At 42.6% G+C, this 25,318-nt stretch overlaps 1 protein-coding gene across 1 annotated transcript in view; it reads left to right on the top strand.

The window, feature by feature from the left end:
• LOC124008536 (receptor-type tyrosine-protein phosphatase T-like) overlaps nucleotides 1–25,318 on the top strand; it is a 553,654-nt gene that overhangs the window by 85,613 nt on the left and 442,723 nt on the right. Inside the window, 1 exon segment of the mRNA XM_046319881.1 lies at nucleotides 21,102–21,227. Coding sequence (XP_046175837.1) covers nucleotides 21,102–21,227 — 126 coding nt within the window.

Genomic DNA, 25,318 nt, shown 5'->3' with positions numbered 1-25,318 from the left:
ATTCAGTGTGTCTTGATTAGATAAGTATTCACCCCACTGAGTCAATACATGCTATAATCACCTTTGGCACGATTACAGGTGTGAGTCTTTCTGGGAAAATCTCTAAGGGCTATACACACCTCAATTATGGTTGTTGATCCTTCCTAGAAAGACATTTTCCAGTATTGCAATAGATTTTCAAGACGATTTAAGTCAAAACTAACTAGACCACGCGGGAAAATTCAATATGGTCTTGGTAAGCAACTCTTGGTAAGCTGTGTGTTTTAGGTTCTTGTCCTGCTGAAAGGTCATTTGTCTCCCAGTGTCTGGTGGAAAGCAGACTGAACCAGGGTTTTCCTCTAGGATTTTGTGCTTAGCTCTATTGCATTGCTTTTTATCCTTAAAATCTGTATTGTCCTTGCTGATGACAAAACATACACATAGTGATGGAGCCCCCACCATGCTTGAAAATATGGTACCCAGTGATGTGTTGTGTTGGATTTGCCCATAAAATAACACTTTGTATACAGGACATAAAGTAAAATGTTTTGGCACATTTTTTTTGTTTCACTTTAGTGCCTTATTTGCTAATAGGATGCATGTTTTGGAATATTTGTATTCTGTACAGGCTTCCTTCTTTTCACTCTGTCAATTAGGTTAGTATTGTGGAGTAAATACACATTTCTTGATCCATCCTTAGGATAAAACTATCACAGCCTTTAAACTCTTTAACTGTTTTAAAGGCACCATTGGCCTCGTGGTTTCCTTCCTCTCCAGCAACTGAGTTAGGAATTACGTCTGTATCTTTGTAGTGACTGGGTTTATTGATACACCATCCAAGGTGTAATTTATAAACCCCATGCTTAATGGATAGTCAATGTATGATTTTTTTTTAAACTATCTACTAATAGGTGTCATGCTTTGCGAGGCATTGAAAATCCTCCCTGGTCTTTGTGGTTGAATCTGTGTTTGAAATTCACTGCTCGACTAAGGGACCTTTTAATTATCTGGGTGTGTGGGGTACAGAAAATAAGTAGCCATTCAAAAATCATGTTAAACTCCATTAGTGCACACAATGAGTCCATGCAATTATGTGACTTGTTAAGCACATTTTTACACCTGAACATATTTAGGCTTGCCAAAACAAAGGGGTTAAATACTTATTGACCGAAGACATTTCAGCTTTTAATTTTTAATTTCACTTTGACATTATGGGGTATTGTGTGTAGGCCAGTGACATAATAAAATCTACATTTAATCACTTTTAATTTCAGGCTGTAACACAATAACATGTGGAAAAATTCAAGGGGTGTTAATACTTTCTGAAGGCCCTGTAGGTCTTATGTAGGTTAATAGGAAACTCTGGAGCCATAGAAGGGGTTGGAACTGACACAAATAAATCAGGGCAGTAATGCATGATTGCTGGGGGAGAGGTGCACCGGTCTAAACCCATAAACACACACACTGGGTCTCATTGGTCCACTGGTGCCCAGAGGAACGCTTGCCCTTGTGTTCTTCTTGTGTTCCAGGCAAAACGCTGACCTGCTTTCACAACGTACTGCAGTCAACAGAATGACCCCAGGTGTGCCTCCCACACACACCTCTCCCCTCCCCCTTCTAACACACACACACACACACACACATAGAATCACATACGGACACCTATGCAGACACGGACGGACCCCCCCCCCCCCCAACCCCCCGCCCCACCCCCCCCACACACACACACAACCTGGAATTAATGCAAGCGCCCTTGCTGTCTGTTCAAGTCAGTCCAACCTTCCCTGAACCTATTCTGTTCAATTACAGACAAATCTGTCACTGCTTTTCGTCCCTCTGTCTCCCATACATGTTCTCACATTAGGGAGGTTTCGTTCATTACCCCTCTACAATGATGCGAAACCTAGGGGAGGTGAGATCTCAAGTGCCAACCCCCTGACAAATGTTCACCTGACACTCATCTGATGCCTGACTGAGCTGTCCAATAGGACAGCGATCAATCATTGTCAGAGGGAAACTCTGAGGAAAGTGAGCAAGACCGTAGGGACTTGTGTTGCATTTCCAATTCCGACCCGAGTCAGGGCGAATCGATACCCTAGCTGTGGGAATAGATAGCTAATCTAATTTTGATGAGAAGATAAGTCATGGATTAACTGGGCTGTGAGGTTTATGCGCCTCAACAGGTGAGGTTAACCCGGTTCAATCAGGGCTACGAGAGAGTCCCTAGCATACAGAGTGAAGAAGCATTGTTTTTGCGAAGTGGGCAAGCCAAACAAAAGTCAAGGCCTGGGCTGTGACAATGCTCACTTAGTGCTATGCTATGTTGAATTAATTTTTTTGTTTTTTGTTTCAAAGCAATGTAGCCTTTACACTACAGCGCATTACATTGATTGACGCTACATTGATATTGGCACCGCTAATAGGCTGTTGTTTGTTTCCGTAACCGATGGAACCTAATGACGGCCTGTAACCATAAATAACCCAGCAGCAACCTGCAGCATCCCTCTCCATCTGTGGAGCTGCTGCTGCTGTTGCATATGAAGGCAAGGCTGTCACATACATGGGAGGAATATCAAGTCAGAGCTGTAGCCATACAGGGTTCAGTGTTCTCTACTATTCTCACTCTCTCTCTCTCTCCCTCCCTCTCTCCCTCTCTCTCTCTCTTGCTTTCCCTCTCTCAGTGCTGGATACTTTAGCTAGGGATGGATAGAAGTGTGGGGTGGTGGATATTGTAACCTGAATGTTCTGTCTTGCTTTTCACCGACAGAGTGAATAGAAAGTTAGTGCATTCACCTTAAGTGTGGGACAACCACATATCACAGTCATAGACAGACAGACAAGTATGCCCACATATATACACACACCCACGAACACACACACACGTTAAAGTAATGTTCTACTTGTCAATGTTCCAAACAGGAAATTATCTGTTTTCTTAGCTAAACACAGGACTTGACTTGGGCAGGAGCTCAGCTGTTCTTTGTCTACACACATTCAGCATCATTGACACCATCTTAAGCCTTAGTCCCACCCATCTCTTTAAGGTTTCACATGTGAGGCCATCTAAACAGAGTGAATACGGTAGTGTAGTAAACAACTAAAGATTTCAAGACTAAAATTTGTGAATGTAGTAGGCCAAATACACTTTATCTAGTCCTTGGCCTATATCCCAAATCTGACTTTGGTGCAGGTGTGACCTTCCTGGTCCCGTCCCTCATGTGAGTAAGTCAACACAGGAAGGAGCCATGGATGGAGAGTTCATTATTTCCAAAGCTGCAATGATGGGACACACACAGTATAGATGAATGGTAAGTAGTCAAAGATGCATTTTCAAATTAGCTAGCTCTCTTTAAAGTTGGGAGCTAACATAAAACCACACATGGAAAACTGAGATTCAGCAAATAACATATAAAGAGTGGCTTATTTGAAAAAACGCCCTATATCAAATAAAATGTTTATTTGTCACATGCACAGGATACAGAAGGTGTAAACGGCACAGTGAAATGGTTACTTGCATAGTGGAGTCTTTCGTTTAGACATGTAGCTAGATAGCTAAACAATGAACCATAATCCCAACTCATAACACCATGCAGGTATCTGCAGGTAGTTAACTTCTTATGGTATAGAGGATGCTTGCGTCCCACTTGACCAAAAGCCAAGGAAAATGCAGCGCGGCAAATTCAAATAAAATGCTTTCAAACTTACATTATATCACACATGTAAGATACTAAATTAAAGCTACACTCGTTGTGAATCCAGCCAACATGTCAGATTTTAAAAATGCTTTTCGGCAAAAGCATAAGAAGCTATTATCTGATGCTACCCTCTTTGTTTACTGTTGTGCTATCATCAGATGTCAGTGAAGACACTTGACAGTTGGTCCGCGCATGCTCTGAGTACATGTGCTGGTAATTGTTGTTGTTGACCTGTTTAAAGGTCTTGCTCACATCGGTTACGGAGAGCGTGACAACACATGCATGCGTCAGTGTTGCTTGCCTCAAAGCGAGCTTAAAAGGCATTTAGCCCATCTGGTAGGCTTGCGGCACTGGGTAGCTCGCGTCTGGGTTACCCTTTGTAGTCGGTAATAGTATGCAAGCCCTGCCCTGCCACATCTGACTATTCAATCTTAGTCCTGTATTGACGCTTTGCCTGTTTGATGCTTCGTCTGAGGGTATAGCAGGATTTCTTATTGCGTCCAGATTGGTGTCACGCTACTTGAAAGCGCCAGCTCTAGCCTTTAGCTCGGTGCGGATGTTGCTGTTATCCATGGCTTCTGGTTGGGATATGTAGCATTTTCTTGTTTGCTTAAGGCCTCATAAAGCTTGTTGAGTGTGGTCTTAGTGTCAGCATGGTTTGTGGTAGTAAATAGACGGCTACGAAATATATAGATCATCTCTCTTGGTAGATAGTGTGGTCTACAACTTATCATGAGGTACTCTACCTCTGGCGAGCAGTACCTCGATACTTCCTTAATATTAGACATTGCTCACCAGCTGTTATTGACAAATAGACACGCACCACCACCCGTCATCTTGCCGCTGTAGCTGTTCTGTCCTGCCGATGCATGGAAAACCCAGCCAATTGTATATTATCCATGTCGTCGTTCAGCCACGACTCGGTGGAACATAAGATATTACGATCTTTTATGTCCCGTTTGTAGAAAACCAGCAAATCTAAGAAGCGGTAGATCTGTTCTATATGTGCTATTGATATGCTTCCAGTTTTTAAGTTGTATTTCTACGTCTTTTACTTTCAGTTTTACACATTAGCTTCAAAAACTTGAAAGAACAATGTTTTTGGTTATGGAAAATCTGTTTCACTGTGGTTTAGATGATACAATGATTCTCTTCACTATACTAGCTTATTTTGTCACAAACTAAAATGAGGTGAACTATTTCTGCATAGTGAAACTTTTAAGCTAATTTCCTGCAATTCTCCACATTTTGCCATGTCTTGTGTGTTTTCATGTGATATTTGAGTGACTCAAACAAAGACCAATCAGCAAAAAACATTAGCTGACATCGGCTAGTTGATCTGGAGATTTCTGACAAGTTATAAAGAGCTCTCTAAGGTCTGCAATGACTGACATAAGAGGAAAATAGCAAATACCACCTTGCATCCCACTTTCTGGGTTGCTTCTGAAGCTAAGGGTTGATCCTGGATGGGAGACCAGATTCTGCTGGAAGTGGTGTTGGAGGGCCAGTAGGAGGCACTCTTTCCTCTGGTCTAAAAACTATCCCAATTCCCCAGGGCAGTGACTGGCACTGCCCTGTGTAGGGTGCCGTCTTTCGGATGGGAAGTTAAATGGGTGTCTTGACTCTCTGAGGTCATTAAAGACCCAATGGCACTTATTGTAAGAGTAGGGGTGTTAACCCCAGTGTCCTGGATACATTCCCAAGCTGTCCCTCATACCATCATGGTCACCTAATCATCCCCAGCTTACAATTGGCTCATTCATCCCCTCCTCTCCCCTGTGACTGTTCCCCAGGTCGTTGCTGTAAATGAGAACGTGTTCTCAGTCAACTTACCTGGTAAAATTAAAAAATGGTGCTGTTTTTATGATTGTGTTTTATATATTTTTTATTTAGCACTACAACACTTCTCCATTTTTACTCACACTCTCTTCCTCCCTCCAATGTGACTGACCATGAGTCCAGTAAAATGAAATTAACAAGATATTCTATTTATGCCCCAATGTGCCTTGCAAATAATAGGCTACAGCAACTGACGTATTGCCAATTTAAAAACCTTGTTTCACTTTCTCATTATGGGCTGTTGTGTGTAGATCGGTGAGGAAAACAAATCCTTTAATACATTTTAGAATAAAGATGTAACGTAACAAAATGTGGCAAAAATACTTTCCGAATACAGTGGAAGGGATTCAGACCCCTTGACTTTTTCCATATTCTGTTACGTTACAGCCTTATACTAAAATATATATTTTTTATCCTCTGCAATCTACAAAGATTACCCCATAACAACAAAGCATTGTTTGCAAATGTATTAAAAATAAAAAACAGATACCTTATTTACATAAATATTCAGACCCTTTTCTATGAGACTCGAAGTTGAGGTCAGTTGCATCCTGTTTCCATTGATCATCCTTGAGATGTTTCTACAACATGATTTGAGTCCACCTGTGGTAAATTCAATTGATTGGACATGATTTGGAAGGGGACACACCTATCTATATAAGGTCCCACAGTTGACAGTGCATGTCAGAGCAAAACCCAGGTCGAACAATTTGTCCGTAGAACTCCGTGTCGAGGCACAGATCTGAGGAAGGGTACCAAAACATGTCTGCGGCATTGAAGGTCACCAAGAACACGGTGGCCTCTGTCATTCTTAAATGGAGTTTGGAACCATCAAGATTCTTCCTTGAGCTGGACCCCCGGCCAAACTGAGCTATCCGGGCAGGTGACCAAGACCCGATGGTCACTCTGACAGCACTCTAGAGTTCCTCTTTGGAGATGGGAGAACCTTTCAGAAGGACAACCATCTCTGCATCACTCCACCAATCACGCCTTTACGGTAGAGTGGCCAGACAGAAGCTACTCCTCAGTAAAAGGCACATGACAGCCCGCTTCGAGTTTGCGAAAAGGCACCTTAAGACTATCAGACCATGAGCAACAAGATTCTCTGGTCTGATGAAACCAAGATTGAACTGTTTGGCCTGAGTGCCAAGCGTCGCGTTTGGAGGAAACCTGGCACCATCCCTAAGGTCAAGCATGGTAGTGGCAGCATCATGCTGTGGGGATGTTTTTCAGCAGCAGGGACTGGGAGACTAGTCAGGATCGAGGAAAAGATGAACGGAGCAAAGTACAGAGAGATCCTTGATGAAAACCTGCTTCAGAGCACTCAGGACCTCAGACTGGGGTGAAGTTTCACATTCCAACAGGACAGTAACCCTAAGCACACAGCCAAGACAATGCAGAAGAGGCTTCGGGACAAGTCTCTGAATGGCTTTGAGTGGCCCAGCCAGAGCCCGGACTTGAATCCGATCTAAAAATCTCTGTAGAGATCTGAAAATAGCTGTCTAGCAACTCTCCCCATCCAACCAGACAGAGCTTGAGAGGATTTGCAGAGAAGTGTGCCAAGCTTGTACCATCATACCCAAGAAGACTCAATGCTGTAATCACTTTGTTTCAACAAAGTACTGAGTAAAGGGTCTGAATACTTATGTAAATGTCATATAGTGCATTCTGACATCACATGCATAAAACAACTAACACTGGGGATGACTGTTAGAGGTATTCACACACACGTGTGAAAATATATTATTTTCCCCTAACCCTACTACCCCTCCCCTAATTGGAGTAAACTAATGGACAACACCACTTAGGCTTCTACTTACAGCTTGTACATACTATATATATTTCATGGACGCAATGTATTTTACAAGTTATCATTTTGTTTTTAATCCCACCCTTCAGCTCCACTCAACCCCCCCCATCTATCTCTTAACACCATCCATTTTTTATTTCTATTTGCCATGTATTTTTCAACTGTGCTGTGATGTTTTACAAACATTCTGAACCTTTCTATTCTCGTAGTTTCTACAGATTGTAAATTAAAGATACATATTTTTGCTAAAAGTATCACCTGGTCGTGCTATCTGCAGGGTTAGCTCCAGGTAAATGTTACACTTATTCAACCATTCATGAACCTGCAAAGAAAAAAAGGTACATATGGACAGTAGCAAAACAAATTATCTACAGATTCGGTGTTTTCACAACAAAATCTGTAGAGCTGGGAATTTTTTGTATCCCTCATATATATAATGTTCTATTGGTTGCAAGAATTTTGTGTAATTTAAATTGAAAAATTATACGTTTTGAATCAGGCGTTGTTTTGCGTATTTGTTCATAAACCATGTGCCATGGAATCGGTACATTGAAAATCTCTTCCCAACTATTTAGCAATCTATATGGCACAGCTGTCAATTTTTTGGTCCTTAATTGAAACTGGTATACTTTTTTATTTATTTATTCTTCAACCAATTTTGGTCTTTAATGCAGGGCCAACAGAGAAGTTCCTTAGTTTTTCCCTCTTCCACTTGCCTCAAATAGGTAATCTGGGATATGACTAAAGAGTTAATCAGGAAGATTTTTCCACAAATATACACGATTTTACTACCATGGTAATGAAAATATGTATCTAATTTGGCTAACTTTCTATCGGGATATGTATAGCGAGAATGTCCACATCACCGTCAGACCATTTTATTGGTAAATTACACGGTAATGTAGAAAGTAGTATTTTTTTGTAATCCAAAACGTAATATAGTAATTAATTTAGTTGTAACTCAGAGAGGGTAGAACAAGTATCTAGATCCTCTATGAGGCTGTGGAGCGATCCAAATTGTGGATTTAAAAGAAAGCATGAATCATCAGTGTAAAATGACACCCAGCCATATAGCTGTACCATGATATTTGCATTGCTACTAAGTTAACCTCCAATTGTTCTCAACTATTCCACCCACTAAACTTTTGGCACTCATTTCCCTGCCTGTGTCAATTCCAAGCTGCACTGTTCATCAGATTCCTCTTCATAAACAATTTAACAATTGATAATGTTCTCACCCATCAAACTATTGTAAATGTATTCTTGTCTTTAGGCTAACTCTATTATATGTGTGGAATTAGTTTCGATATACTGTAGTTTAGGTGTAATTTCAATTGACCATCATCCTCTGTGCAGGCCTGATCGTTATAAAAAACTAAAAACATGCCCTCTTAAAAAAATGTAACCTTTATTTAACTAGGCAAGTCAGTTAAGAACAAATTCTTATACTTTGATTGTTATTTGAATCCGTTGTGTAGTGCTAATGCAAAAAACGAATTGTCCACCCAGGGCTGGCCCCAGGAGCGAGTTTGGGAAACCCTGGGTTATCCTGTAGGTAGACAATACTTTTATAATTTAGTGATGATTTGAGTTCCTACATTTTTGCTGGCCCTGCCATGAATGGATTTCTGCCTATGCCACACACACACACACACACACACACACACACACACACACACACACACACACACACACACACACACACACACACACACACACACACACACACACACACACACACACACACACACACACACACACACACACACACACACACACACACACACACACGCTGCAGTCTAAGGCACTGCTGACACCCTGGTTCAATTCCAGGCTGTATCACAGGACGGCGCACAATAGGCATTGTAAATAAGAATTTGTTCTTAACTGACTTGCCTAGTAAAATATTAAAAACACACACACCAATTTGTAATATACTATGGTTTGAAGAGGCGTGTCAGAGTTCGTACTCTCCCCCTCTCTAAAAGTTGTTACATAGGAAATGGAGCATATGGAACATACAGTGATGCCTTAGCGGCAGGTTTAATTGCTTTCATCCTAGCCAATAAAATGTCATATCAGCACAGCTGGGTCAATGGTAAACAGTAAAGCATCACAAACGCCCCTAAAAATCTGCTAAATATGTATTAGCTAGTTCCAGCGACAGAGAGCGAGTGCTTGTTTATTCCACAGCTACATGACTAACACATGACATATCTGTCTCACGGAGAGATGGGCAACCTGAGTAGTAGGAGGATAATTAAGTGTTTGTAGATACGGTTCTACATGAAGGTCACACACACAGGCATGGAGAGGCATACTAACACACACACAAACAAACACACACACTCTGCCGAGACCCAGGGGAGGTGTACTAGCTTGCATACTAATCGCACTGCTGGACCCCCGTTGAGTCCCTCTCTGACCCTGATATATCTGGGTGTCTTAACTACTGTCCACAGGCCCTTGTGAAAGCCGCATAATACACAGTTGAAGTCAGACGTTTACATGCACCTTAGCCAAATACTATATAATTAATTCCTGACATTTAATCCTAGTAATAATACCCTGTCTTAGGTCAGTTAGGATCACCACTTTATTTTAAGAACGTTAAATGTCAGAATAATAGTAGAGAGAATGATTTATTTCAGCTTTCATCACATTCCCAGTGGGTCAGAAGTTTACATACACTCAATTAGTATTTGGTAGCAATGCCTTTAAATTGTTTAACTTGGGTCAAATGTTTTGGATAGCCTTCCACAAGCTTCCCACAATAAGTTGGGGGAATTTTGGCCCATTCCTCCTGACAAAGCTGGTGTAACTGAGTCAGGTTTGTAGGTGTCCTTGCTCACACATTCTTTTTCATTTCTGCCCACAAATGTTCTATAGGATTGAGGTCCGGGCTTTGTGATGGCCACTCCAATACCTTGACTTTGTTGTCCTTAAATTTGGAAGTATGCTTGGGGTCATTGTCCATTTGGAAGACCCATTTGCGACCAAGCTTTAACTTCCTGACTGATGTCTTGAGATGTTGCTTCAATATATCCACATCATTGTCCTGCCTCATGATGCCATCTATTTTGTGACGTGCACCAGTCCCTCCTGCAGCATAGCATCCCCACAACATGATGCTACCACCCCCATGCTTCACGGTTGGATTGTGTTCTTCGCTTGCAAGCCTCCCCCTTTTTCCTCCAAACATAACGATGGTCATTATGGCCGAACAGTTCTATTTTTGTTTCATCAGACCAGAGGACATTTCTCCAAAAAGTACAAGCTTTGTCCCCATGTGCAGTTGCAAACTGTAGTCTTATGGCGGTTTTGGAGCAGTGGCTTCTTCCTTGCTGAGCGTCCTTTCAGGTTATGTCAATATCGGACTCGTTTTGCTGTGGATATAAATACTTTTGTACCTGTTTTCCTCCAGCATCTTCACAAGCAAAGGATTGCTGTTGTTCTGGGATTGATTTGCACTTTTCCCACCAAAGTATGTTCATCTCTAGGAGACAGAGACAACGTCTCCTTCCTGAGCGGTATGACGGCTGCGTGGTCCCATGGTGTTTATACTTGTGTACTATTGTTTGTACAGATGGACGTGGTACCTTCAGGCGTTTGGAAATTGCTCCCAAGTATGAACCAGACTTGTGGATGTTTACAATTTTTTTCTGAGGTCTTGGTTGTTTTGTTTTGATTTTCCCATGATGTCAAGCAAAGAGGCACTGAGTTTGAAGGTAGGCCTTGAAATACATCCACAAGTACACCTCCAGTCGACTCACATTATGTCAAATTGCCTATCAGAAGCTTCTAAAGCCATGACATAATTATCTGGAATTTTCCAAACAGTTTATAGGCACAGTCAATTTAGTGTATAATCTTCTGACCCACTAGAATTGTGATACAGTGAATTATAAGTGAAATAAATTGTCTGTAAACAATTGTTGGAAAAATTACTTGTGTCATGCACAAAGTAGATGTCTTAACCGACTTGCCAAAACTATAGTTTGTTAACAACAAATTTGTGGAGTGGTTGAAAAACGAGTTTTAATGACTCCAACCTAAGTGAATGTAAACGTCCGCCTTCAACTGTAAATACTCTATGTGCATATACACACTCACAAACCTGCTTGCATACTATCACACACACATACACACTTTGAGCAGAGTAGCAGAGAGAAGTGACACCAGCTGCCATATTGGAACACAACATCCTCTGATTTAAAATTTTACACCAATCCTTTTGGGAGTCTCCCAGTTCATGGTCTTTCAGGCAAGCATTTGCAGAGGGTGACATTGAACATGACTATGAATAAGTGTGTGTTTGTATTTGTGTAAGCACTGCTCCTTCCCCACCTGCCATCGATCGTAGATAATAATTACATGGATCATTGTGCAATTGCTGTTGCTGCAGGAGAGGTGAAGGCCAAATTAATTGCAAACAATCTTTAAAGGTATACTTTGGGATTTTGCTAATGAAGGCCTTTATCTACTTTCCCTGAGTCAGATGAACTCATGTATACCAAGTATACTTAGAGCATACAGATGTAGGATCTGAATTTGAGCCAGTTTGCTACAGCAGGAAAATGAGCCTGCAGCTTCAGGAATTGTGAATTATTATGTGGATTACATTTCATTGAAACAAAATGTTGCTACATTTTTTGTTCGGCAAAATCAAGTCTGACATTTTAAAGGGGAAATTACATACATTAAATCCTTTTTAAACTTTGAATACACTACAAATTTGCATTTCCTGCTGGGCAGGAAAATTCTCAGCAACAAAAGAGCGATCAAATTAAAATCTGTACAATAGTGTTGTTATGAACGTATAGTTTAGACAGTATTTAATTATTACAAGTCCTTCTGTAGCTCAGTTGGTAGAGCATGGCGCTTGTAACGCCAGGGTAGTGGGTTCGATCCCCGGGACCACCCATATGTAGAATGTATGCACACATGACTGTAAGTCGCTTTGGATAAAAGCGTCTGCTAAATGGCATATATTATTATATTATTATATTACTCAGATATTGAGGATGAAAAGTGCAGAAAAAGAAAAGAAAAGCAGATGAGGAAGTAGAGAAAGAGACTAAGAGTCAAATAAGAAAGGAGAGACAGAGAGAAAAATAAATAAGAAAGAGAGGGAGGGAAAGAGAGATATTGACAAAAGAGAGGATACTGAGTAGGAGGGAGAGGAGAAAGATAGCAGGAGACAGATAATCAAATTAGACCCGTGGAGAAGAGAGAGATAAAGAAAGACAGTGAGAGAGAGAGAGAAAGAGAGAGTGTGACAGCCAAGAACAAATCCCATAGAAGAGGGGGTGTACCTGCTGCCTGCTCTAATGAGGACCTGAGAGCGTGGCCAGTCAAGGCTCTTCACCCTCCACCCCAAGCCTCAGCTTGCACTGGGGTCAGCCACCCAGGGCCAGTCCCGGTCAAGATCTCCCCGCCTCAGCCACCTCATCCCCCCCAGCCTCAGCCCCACTACCTCCATCGGACTAGTTCCCTTTGACTCTGTTTATTTAATTATTTCGTCCGTATGGAGTCCGTAAGTGGTAGGACGGCTACTTAGAGACCCAATTACCACCGTAATCCCGCCAATCACAGGACAAATGGGGCATGAGGATCGAAATCAGCAAACAGTACAATAACCTATCGTTTTGTATCCTTCTTATCCCAGTGTTTACCGTTTATGGTCTTATTTTTTTAAACAATGGATTCCCAATTTCTACCTCTTTCTAAGAGACATTGAGCGAAACGTATTACACGTTCTGGAAAGACTTTGTGCCCAGTGACTCTGTGATAGGTTGGGAATGCACATTGGCCTCCCGAGTGGCAAAGAGGTGCTAGAGGTGTCACTACAGACCCTGGTTTGATTCCAGGCTGTATCACAACCGGCTGTGATTGGGAGTCCCATAGGGTGGCGCACAATTGGCCCTGTGTCGTCCGGGTTAGGGTTTGGCCGGTGTAGGCCGTCATTGTAAATAAGACTTTGTTCTTAACCGACTTGCCTAGTTAAATGAATGTTTTTTTTTAAAGATGCTAGGCAGTAGTGTCAGAGTAAAATGTGAAGATATTTAATGCTAGGGCTTCTGTGTTGAATGAATAGCATGACAATGGGCCTCAGGATTGCGTCACGATATATCTGTGCATTCACATATCTGGAAAGCAACAACATAGGATACGTGAGAGCTAGAAATGACACTTGTAGTGTTGTGTAGGTTGCTAGCTATGACTACTACCTTGTTGGAAGTTTCTGACTTCAGTGCTGCTAATAGAACTATAAAATGCTGTGGACTTTTCAGGAGAGGACTCCTGCTTTAGTGCTGTGGAGTAAGATGCTATGCAGTAGCTCCATCGCTAAAAGAGATGGATGTTTACATTCAATACCGCAGTGACCACACCAGTGCCATATGTACCATATTAATCAGAAAACTGCCTCTAAGCGAGGTGATCCATGGCTGTTATTTGCTATAACTCTCCTCTCTTGCACACTGAATACTGAATTATTTAGCTAATTGATTAGCAGGCCAACAAAGCTCAATTATTAAGGAGGTTGCTGAAACCAAGTCCTGCTTAGGGGCTGTAGCACCACTGACTGAACCCTAGCTGGACGTGTTCAAATACATATACACACACTAAAGACACACAAGAACACACACACATCCTCTATCACCACTGACATTCTCCAGGTCCCTTTTTTATTTTCTCTTTAAGACTAAAGTTTCATCTTGGCAAAGAAAGAGCCATCGCTGCCGTTCAAATTAAGGCGTTTGTTTCCGAGTCTTAAACATGGCTTTTTTCAGACTGGTCGATCATAGCCACTCACAACTTCTAACTGAGCCATCTCCTCTCTCTCTCTCTCTCTCTCTCTCTCTCTCTCTTTCAGCTAGTCCCCTTTCCCTCAATCACTCTCTCTCGCTCAGCTAGTCCCTTCTTTCTCTCTCTTTCTCTCTCTTTCTCTCTCTCTCTCTCTCTCTCTCTCTCTCTCTCTCTCTCTCTCTCTCTCTCTCTCTCTCTCTCTCTCTCTTTCAGCTAGTCCCCTTTCCCTCACTCACTCTCTCTCGCTCAGCTAGTCCCTTCTTTCTCTCTCTTTCACTCTCTCTCTCTCCCTTTCTCCCACTCGCCCTCTCTCTCCCCCTATTCTTGGTGAGTCTGAAAGGGATTCGAGGGCCTGTCTTTGGAGACAGCAAGCTGATACGGTGGCAGGTTTTTCCTCCCACTGACACTGTAGAGCTGGAGACAGCTCAGGCAGTTTCAAGCGACCCCGAAACTGTGTGTGTGTGCTGCCAAGGAGCTGAGCTCTCATTCATATTCATCCGGATAGATCCGCCAAGCGACTCTCCCTTTTCAGCTGCCTCCACAACCCCAGAGATGGATGAATGAGAGGGGGAGGGGGTGACACAGGGGACATAGTGGACTACACTGGGCCACAGCTTATTCCAGGGGTACCTTGACTGTGCAGAGACATTTGAGAATCATGCCTCATCCTGCTAGAGACAAATAAGAGCTGGGCTATGGTGCTCAAAGAAGTCCCCAAAAGGGAGCTAGCCAGAAAATAATGAAAAGTTGAAGTAAGTCCTCCAAAAATCACCCACAGAGAAGGTGAAAAATGAATAAAGCCTCCAGGGGCTCTCAGTCAAAGTTCATAGTAAAGTCAGCATACTTTCTTTCGAAGTGAATGAATCACAAATTCAAATCTAATGCTAATAAGTGGCTCTACTGCAGCAAAGCTGAGGCTGATACATTTTATTTGATCTTTATTTAACTCGGCAAGTCATTTGAGAACAAATTCTTATTTACAATGACAGCCTACCCCGGTCAAACCCTAACGACGCTGGGCCAATTGTGCGCCGCCCTATGGAATGTGATACAGCCTGGAATCAAACCAGTGTCTGTAGTGATACCCCTAGCACTGAGAAGCAATGCCTTGGACTGCTTAGCCAATCGGGAGCCCCTCCCACATTGCCCTAGCATTCAATATATTCACATTAGCGCGGGCCCTTGGGTGAGGCAAGGTTAGTCACTCTGCTGTGCCAAAATCTTATTGACTGAGTGTGAGGTCTGTAATGAGCCCAGGGCTAACCCCTTCACCCGCTGGGGCTCTGAGCTCTTAAACAAGGCTTTAGCATCCCTCTGATGCCACCACGCGTTTTCTTCAAGCTCGTGGGTGACAGGGTGGTGGCAGTGGGTAAAAGGGGGTATGGGGGGTGGTGGTAGTGGGGCTGTGAACAGAGTTTTTAAGTGGCTGAGGAGATATGGGCAGGCATGGTGTGACGGGCATTTACTGCAGCTAATTTGCTGAGTGACAGCTCATCTCTGAGGGCGCAGGGTGAAGAGGAGTCAGACGCTATCATTTAGAGTGTGACAAAGAGACACTGTAGCTCATTACTGTAACAGAAGGTGGGCTTAAAGAATCAACATTGGTGTTATTTTTAAGGACTCATACTTGGAGGAGAAAATGATGGTGAATAATATTTTTAATAGAGTGTGCAAATTGTTGCATGGTGTGTGTATTTGCATAGTAGTGATACAGTACATTACCAAAAGTAAGTGGACACCTGCTCATTGAACATCTCCTGATAAAATCATGGGCATTATTGTGGAGTTGGTCCCAACTTTGCTGCTTTAACAGCCTCCACTCTTTTGCAAAGGCTTTCCACTAGATGTTGGCCCATTGCTGTTCAATGGGGTTTAGGTCAGGGCTCTGTGCAGGCCAGTCAAGTTATTCCACACCGATCTCAAAAAAGCATTTTTGTAGTGATCTCGCTTTGTACATGGGGAATTGTCATGCTGAAACAGGAAAGGGCCTTCCCCAAACTGTTGCCACACATTTGGAAGCACAGAATTGTCTAGAATGTCATTCTATGCTGTAGCGTTAAGATTTCCCTTCACTGGAACTAAAGGACCTAGCTTGAACCATGAACAACAGCTCCCCTCCATTATTCCTCCTCCTCCTCAGATGGTGAGGCTTGATTCATCACTTCAGAGAACACGTTTCCACTGCTCAAGAGTCAAATGGCGGCGAGCTTTACACCACTCCAGCCGAAGCTTTGCTTGTGTGCGGCTGCTCGGCCATGGAAACCCATTTCATGAAGCTCCAGACAAATAGTTCTTGTGATGATGTTGCTTCCAGAGGCAGTTTTACCCACGCTACACGCTTCAGCACTCGGTTGTCCTGTTCTGTGAGCTTGTGTGGCCTACCACTTTGAGGCTGAGCAGTTGTCGCTCCGAGACGTTTCTACTTCACAGCTCTAGCAGGGCAGAAATTTGACGAACTGACTTGTTGAGGCCATTAAGGCCATTCTACTGTCAATGGTTGTCTATGGAAATTGCATGGCTTGTGTGCTCAATTTTTTTTTTACACCTGTCAGCAATGGGTGTGGCTGAAATAGCCAAATCCACTAAATTGAGTGTTGCCCACATGCTGTTGTATTACATAGTGTATGTGTGACTACATTTATTTAAATCTATCACCCTATGAAAGCACAAGAAACAGACATTTATATTTACATACTAGAGTGTGCTTTACTACACTTAGGTAATCATGTGCTTTACTACACTTAGGTAATCATTTTTCTAAGAGGAGAAAATGGCATTTTGTATAAACTCATTATTTTTATTAGTGCATTTTATGATCTGGGGTGCTGTGGTGAAACATTTGTCAATTCTAACCAGCCTGAGCAAGGACAGCCTTCATTGGGGGGGGGGGGACTAAACAGAAATGAAAAGAGGGATAGTGAAAAAGGTGGAAAAGACACTGAGAGAGACAGAGACAACATTGCTTTTCCACATCCCTTAGCCTGTGCTCTGATTGGCTGTGGGTGAGTGACCTGGTGGGAAGCTCTCTGGACCCTGTGCCTGTGTTTTCTGCTGGCTTGGCTTTATAAAACCCCCACTGTGTTTCGCAGAAGGCCCAATAACGAGCATCCAAGGACACACACTGTTCTTCTCCCCCTTACAAGCACAGCCAGACCCAAGGACAGTGGGGAAGTGTCATACAGGTACACACACAAACACACTGTATCCATTTCTGCCTTCACATATTTTCCTTTGCCCTCCTGTGGCCCCGCAACATTGGAAATTCATAGAAAAGCATCATCCCTGTGCCTAGTGCTATGTAAGGGATTTCTTGTTTGAAAGAATGACGGGTTTCCTTGTTGTGTATTAAAGGCAGAAAGAAGCTTGCTTTTCAGGCAGATTTCTTGTGGCCTTCCGTATCGTCTGTTCTTCCAATCCCTGGAATTAGGGGATCAGGACTGGCCTCCTATGAGGACACACCACCTGACTCACACAGGAGAGGAAAAGAGAGTCATTAATGCAAAGCTGCCATTTTAGTCGAGAAGTGGGATTAGTATGCAAATACTCAAATCAGAGAAGGGATAAAAAAAACGACTGACAACATGCATAAGTCTTGGAGGAAGAGTATTTTTACTGGGCTCGTACATTCCACACAACTTCTTAAATGGTTCGACATTGTGTAGTGTTTGTTACGTTAGTGAGTTCGGATCCAACTTCTGACAGCAATTGACTTTGTTAGTTGTATGGATGAGGCAGAGAGTCATGTTAGCATATTTACAGTACAGGTCATACATTCAGATCATTGAACTGGATTAATACAGGATTAACCCTTTCCAGGATTGTGTTCACTAGCCATGTTGCCTAGAGGCCAGTTAAGCCAGGTTATGGTTAAGAATGTGACAATTATTTACTGATACACTGTGAACTGAGATGTATCTCCAAAAGAGTATGTTTCATTCACATGAACCGTTATTGTCTTTGAAAAGGGTGCCTTTCAAAGCCTGAAGAGAGACGTAAAACTAAAGAAGCATTGTCTCATTAACAGTTCATTATGTTCTGCCAAAATTATATGTATGTATCCAGAAATTTACTTACCGTCCCTGAAGCCTGTTACGGACTGCTCATCAACCCAGCATGCTTCTTGTAGAGATGTTGACAGATTCCATTTCCAGGCAACTGTATTCTCTAGCATTTCTTATTGGACAAGTCCAGGTAGTTTCTCCCCATCTTCTTCCGTTTGGTGCATGAACACCAAACATGACCCAGCTCTGACCTGATTGAGCTTGGAGAGCCTCTGTCTGATGCCTGGCTACCTATCCTACCTACAGCCTTTTTCTCCCCCTCTCCGCAAGGTGATGGGTGGGGATAGATTGGCTTAGGGAAATGGATTGTGTGGAGTGAGCTGCCAAGGTTAAAATGTGTATGCAAATTGGAAAATGTAGAATTAGTAGGGGTTGAGGGGAGCATCTAAATTGAATGAGTCATGTGTGTTATTAGAAGCGCTCTGTGCCTTTTGTCTGCCTTGTCATCTTTCTTCTCTCGTCTAATTCAGTGCTATTGGCGAAGCTGGATTTATTTCAAATGGGATGTGTGTGTGAGTGAAAGCGAGTCTGCCTATGTGTGTGTTGAGTGTGTGTACAATATATGTATCTCACGCATTCAATCAGCCTGCTCCCTCTTGTGTTCTCAATCCTGTCCGAACGGATTGAATCCATTGACTTGTGTGTGTGTGTGTGTTTTCCTGAGCCATTCCAGGTACACAGTGACAACTAGAGAGGGGTCATTGGCAAGTTGTTTGTTGTTTCCACTCAAGCGGAAAAAAGACCACAAACAGTGGTCCCCATTGAGTCATGCATTCTCTAGTGAAACTAAGAATATGGCTGCATGGCATTTGTTAGGTCACATTTGTCCTAAATTGAGAGACACATTTTACATGACAAGACACTGTCCTGATATTCTGTATCTCAGTTTATTGCTAAATTAATGACAGCTATATTTGGCTATTGTGCATGCTTACTGGTGTGGAAATAATAGCTTTACCATCTGAGCCGTATACTAGCCTGCCTAGCTTGGAAATGCCGCCAGGGAGGGAAAATACTGAAAAAATGCACATGTTAGTAAACGCTGTAATTAAATCTTAGATGATGACAGTAAATTTAATGGGAGCTAACTAAGATCTTGTCTAAGTGAACAGAAAACAGACGCTTTAGCTGAGTTATCCCCCATTGGTGTATGACATGGTAGGTCCTGTCAGTTTGGATTACAGTGGTCTTAAATGTAAGGTTATAATGATCAAAGGGTCCAATTGGGGCTTCAAAATGGATTAAAGACTGGAATGTTTTAAAATTGGTAGAGGGTCTTGGGCCCTGAATTGGTTGAGTATGATCACAAGATGGATGTGTATGTTTGTGTTTATCAACACTAATTCTTCATTTATACAGAAAACACTTCATCAAATTAGCCCGGAAGAAAATCTGTCCAAAAAGCTTATTTTAAAAAGAGATATGTAAAGGTTACAGTAAGAAATTCAACATTCCATCATCACTCACCTTTAAATGTACTGTACAGTTGCCTACTTTCCATTTTCTTTACCTTTTCTACCACAATAACATTTCAAAACATATATGTCGAAATCAAATCAAATCAAATATATTTATATAGCCCTTCGTACATCAGCTGATATCTCAAAGTGCTGTACAGAAACCCAGCCTAAAACCCCAAACAGCAAGCAATGCAGGTGTAGAAGCAGCAAAGACCTCTTTGCTGATCGTGTCGTCATAAGCTAGCAACCTCACTATGTAGCCTCCCGAAATTGCAAAAATATTAATTTAATTATTTACAGTACAATCGTAATCTGACAGAAATATTAATTGCAGAGCACAGATTCCCAAATGAAATCCTGAGGTGCGAACACTTATCTTTTCTGTCAATTTTATGGGTGTAAGCAATGTCCTCTTTGCATGTAGAGACTGTGAACACACTCTACCATGCCTCTCAGTTCATTCAAACCTTACTGATGAAAGTGCTACAGGTGAAACTCAATTTTATAAACAACGTCTCCACAGAGAGCCTAAAGAAACGCAGCTGCTGAAAAACCTTCCCATTACAACTCACTGTCTAACTAGCCTTGGAGATGAAAAGCCCCCGTTTTTACGCTAGGTCCTCCCCTAGGAGCAGATGTGGGTGCAGGTTGTAAGCAGGAGCTTTAACTGATCATCCAAACTGTTACTTATCTGTTGTGGGCAACTTATCAATAATGTATCAAATTGGTAGGCAACATTAATTAGAGGAGATGAAGGGCTTCGGCGTGTTTTTCTCTCCCCCTCTGTGTCGGAAAATATCAGAACCGAGAGAGACATGTTGTTTGACACTATTGATATGGAGAGTGAAAAGTAATTTTTTTTGTATGGTGTCCATATTAGGACAGCCTCAATCTCAGCAGTGAGACTTGGATTTATTGACCACAAAGAGATAAATGTTTGGGACCCTTCAGAATGGAACAAAATGAAAAATATGTCTAACAAAAGGGCACTGACACAAACTCCCCTCTCATTTGAATGGAATGTGCTCTTAATTTCCCATTCAGTACACAGGCAAGTCATTAGCCGCCAATGAGTGTTTAGTACTTGGCTTATGCAATTTTACAAATTTGATTCAAATCTGAAAGCGAGCTTTGCATCAAACGATCCACGCATAAAAGCAGCTCAAAAACACAAAACATTTGTGTAATTGACAAAATAGATAATGCACAAAACCCCCAAGAATTCCCTTTGAATCCTCTCATTGCAATTAAACCACGCATCTCAAAGAGTACATTTAATTAGACCGAGTTTCATCTTGCTTTCTCAATCCATGGCTTCTGGCTAGCATAAAGCCTAATGCGCTGGAAAATAATTATTTAGTGGGGATGAAATAATGATGTGAGTATATGGCTTAATCGTGTTGACATATGCAACCCTACTCTTCTCTCTTCTCGTTGTGTCCTACAGGCAGCTGTTCATTTGAAGACCCCTACAGCAGCTGTGGCTACAGTGTGGCCCTCGGGACCAATGGCTTCGCTTGGGAGCAAGTCAACACTTGGGAGAGGCCCACCATGGACGCAGCTGTTCCCACAGGTACACAACGGGGCTTCCTCCTCCCTCCTATCCTGTGTTGCTCTGTCACCCGTGTGTGTGTGTGTGTGTGTGTGTGTGTGTGTGTGTGTGTGTGTGTGTGTGTGTGTGTGTGTGTGTGTGTGTGTGTGTGTGTGTGTGTGTGTGTGTGTGTGTGTGTGTGTGTGTGTGTGTGTGTGTGTGTGTGTGTGTGTGTGTAAAAATGGTCTATCATTAACTCGCTTTCGTCAGCTCATATTTCTTTCTTGTTCTCTCACTTATCACCTGGACGATTATATCTGTCTTTTGGCTCTCTTTTCTTCTTTCAGTCCCTTTCTTTCACTCTACCCCCCCTCCCCATCTCGCTCTCTTTCACCACATATCCATTGCTCAGCTCATGTCTGAGTAGACCGAGATGCATTGTGACACAATCTCAGCCACTCCAAAGTGATACTGTCAAACACAGATGGCAATCCGGCCGCCTGTCAGTCCGCCTCACTGATCACCTATGGTAGGGATGTCAGTGTCAGCTCCCTGGCTCCACGGGGTGCCAGCTAGGGTTACGCCACTGACTGACATTAATCCAGTTAGGAGTTGAACATACTGCGGCTACGTCCCGAATGCCCCCTATTCCCTACATAGTGCACCACTTTTGACCGTAGCCGTATGGGTCTCCCTATGGGCCCTGGTCAATGTGATATATGTATCACTGTAAAGAAAGTATCTTGTTCTGTGCTGACTGCTGAGCAAAGAAAATTGCAGATTCCACACAAAAAAGCATTTCTGAGCCTTTGGTGCAAATTCAGGTTGTGTACAAATCAAAGTGTAGAGAACAACATGATCAAAGTATTGTGTTTTCAGCATGGCAAAACTGTAACCTCGTAGATCAGGATGGTTCGTACGAGACTAGCAAAACAGGACACTTCAGACATATATATATATATATATTTTTTAAAGGGCGGTATGAATAAATCAACAAACAACAGGAAACGCCATCTGCCTTCTTATCCATGTCATCAGGGTAGGAGCGTCTAATCAAAGGAAATTGGGGCATCACTGTGTGTGTGTGTGTGTGTGTGTGTGTGTGTGTGTGTGTGTGTGTGTGTGTGTGTGTGTGTGTGTGTGTGTGTGTGTGTGTGTGTGTGTGTGTGTGTGTGTGTGTGTGTGTGTGTGTGTGTGTGTGTGTGTGTGTGTGCGTGCGCATGTTTTCCAGAGGTGTGGACTTGGGTCACAACTACTCAACTTGTAATAAAATAACTTGAGACTTCAGGACTCGGGACTCGACTTTGACTTGAGACTGATGACTATAACTTTAACCTTGGGGTTAGGGTTAAGGTTACGGTTAGGTTAAGGGTTAGGTTAGCTGAAATAGGATTTTGTATGGGAATACATTTTTACTCCCCAAAAAGACCAGAACATTCATGAAAACAAAGCTGTGTGTGCGTGCAAGAGTGTGCGTATGTGTGAGTGTGCACGTGTGTTAGTGCGTATCATGTGTCTGTGCCCCTCTCTGTGTGTCAACCACAACAAGCTGAGATGCAAGGAGGACAAGCATCTTCACTGATTGTGCATGGCATTTCATATAATATCCTGTTGAACAATGCCGGACACAGTGGGCTCTTCAAAAAAAAGGAGAGATAGAGAGAGCAGTGAGGCTCAGAGACTCAGGAGGGGCTCAGGTGGAAATGGAGCGATGTTGATTATTTCTCACAGGAGGGTTAATGAAGGAGGAAACTCTGCACTCATTCCTTTTTCCCTCCGAGGCTCATTGGTCATCCCCATCAGTGCGAGCCATCCTCCTTGTAACCAAAGCTCTTTCACCGCTTCAAAAGGAGTGCTATTCCGAGGGGATGGGTTCAGCTGTGGATTTTTGTGTGTTTGTTTTCTTCTCTTTCCTTTTGTAATGTCACGGGGTTCTTCTCATGTTGGGCCCCAGGATATTACCTGGAATGGGAGATCTGTTGGTGGAGTTAAGAAGAGGCTGAGCAGTCACGCAAAGTCTCTCAGACTGAACAAACTCATCGGCATATTTCTTGAAAGCCACGGATGACACGCTGAGTATAAAAGCCTTATCAGGTCTAAGCCCTTCTCCCGCGGTTTTCAACTAAACTTTCCCACTAATACTCCAGTGCTGATGCATTTTATGGTCAGTTAGAATAGAGGGGACCTGTCAACTCAAGGGGTTTCTGTCTTTTTAACTACTGAAACTGTAAGGACCAGTTTGCTGTACAGATATTACACCTAGTCCTAGACAAAAAAGAGCTTTCAATGGAAGTCCTCGAAAACATCTGTTTTCTGTTAAAACGATAAGAAACATCAATATACAATGCAGAATAATGGTCCTATTACATTTGCCTGCTAGGGCCGGGCAATGAAGTTATATCTACCGCAACCCTTTACAGACATAGAACGCAGCTTCAGTAACTTCTGCTTCGGTATAAAATGTTATGTATTTTTTCCCTAACAACAATTAACGTCGCTGATTTATGTGCTGCTGCGCAGAAGCTCAACATTATTTATTGACAGTTCTGGTTGCCGAGTGATGGACGTTAGTCCATCTTCAGAAGCCTCATTCCTTTGCCTGTTCATATCTCCAGAGAAGGTTTCCTGTCTGCATTTAAAATCCATAGTGTAGCCTACCCTAACATACCGACAAACAAACATGCCATAGCCAAGGCTCTTTTAAGGGGCCGCATTCCATTATGTCTTAAAAGGGTAGTCGAGAAAGGAATCCGGTAGCCTACCGTAATTTCATATTATGGGGCAAAAACAAAGAGTAGGCTACCCTGTGCTCGCAAGACTGGCCGAAGATACCTCTGTATCCCGGCAACATCGGTGCCATGAATAGGCTAAGATATTCTCCTCGCAACAGACCGAAGACTGAACAGACAGGGCAGGCAGGCAAGCCAGCACAAGGGAGAGAGAGGAGGGGCAGGCAGACACATGCTCATTTGTTTTAGTAATCTGCATCTCACAATCTCTTGTCTTGCATGCCTTTTGCCAATTCACCAAAGTATAGCAGTATCCTGCTATATTTGAATTACACAACTTTCCCAGGCCTTTATAGCCTATTGACTATAACACAGAAAATAATATGTTTTTTGATAACTGCACTGTGATTTTAATTAAGTGGGGGAAAAAAAACTAAACAACACTGTTTTTCTTAAATTTAAGAATCCCAACTTCACACCCATACTTTATCCACTTGAATAAAATACAAAATAGTAGCTATCAAGATGGAGATCATGGAGGTTATTTTTAATGAGTGCATTTCGCAAGTAGCTAGTTTGCATCAACTACCTTAACTAAAGCCACTGCAAAGGTTGTTGCCTGTTTTGAATCGGGATGTTTCGGCATTTCTACCTCGTGATTTGTTGGGAGAGACCCCAGATTTTTCTTGTTATCAGCGAAGGCAGTGACCTAGTTCCTCTATGCCAAAATAGTCCTGTAGTCACTGTGTTGCCTAGGGTCGGGTTTCCGAGACTACTCAAGGGAGGGAGATACTGTAACCAGTGTATGTGAGCGTTGTACTGCCTCTACTTGCTGGCCATCGCTTTTGGTATAGGCTCTCGCCTCTGCACCGTAGCAGCTATGGTTAGACTCCTTTTTAAACATCTCTCTCCCTCCCGCTACAAAAGCAGTATCTAGTGGAAGAGGTACAGGTAAACACCACTGCGATGTGACGTTTTTTTCGCTGTTGTCAGAGATTGACTGTCGAGTGAGAGTGGACAGGGAGTTTCTGAACTGTTGCATTCTCCGCCCCTTTGCGCATCTCTTGGAAATCTGCTCCAAAATCTGTCTCCATTATTACCTCTTCAAGTCGAGGTCTGGCTGAAAACAAATCAAAACCAATCACCAGAAGCATGGCTGAGGCCTGTCATTTTGATGTGACATATGTTTACTCCTCAGGGGAAACCAAAGTTTGAAGCCTTCTCTCCAATGCCAAAGGGCCCTGGGATTAGTAATGGACTTTTGAATTATAGGTTGTCAACAGCCCAGTTGCATTAATGCCATGTGTTATTGGTCTGTGCAAGGCTGATGAGTGTAAAGGGGTTAAATGGCTTGTCTATTTTTTTTGTTCTTGGTGATGATTTGAGTGCTCTTGTGTGGCTCAG

Source organism: Oncorhynchus gorbuscha, linkage group LG21 (genome assembly GCF_021184085.1).
Source record: "Oncorhynchus gorbuscha isolate QuinsamMale2020 ecotype Even-year linkage group LG21, OgorEven_v1.0, whole genome shotgun sequence".
In the NCBI taxonomy this organism is placed as follows: Eukaryota; Metazoa; Chordata; class Actinopteri; order Salmoniformes; family Salmonidae; genus Oncorhynchus; species Oncorhynchus gorbuscha.
The sequence above is the reverse complement of the archived record's forward strand: the minus strand, read 5'-3'. Positions and strand labels throughout refer to the sequence as shown.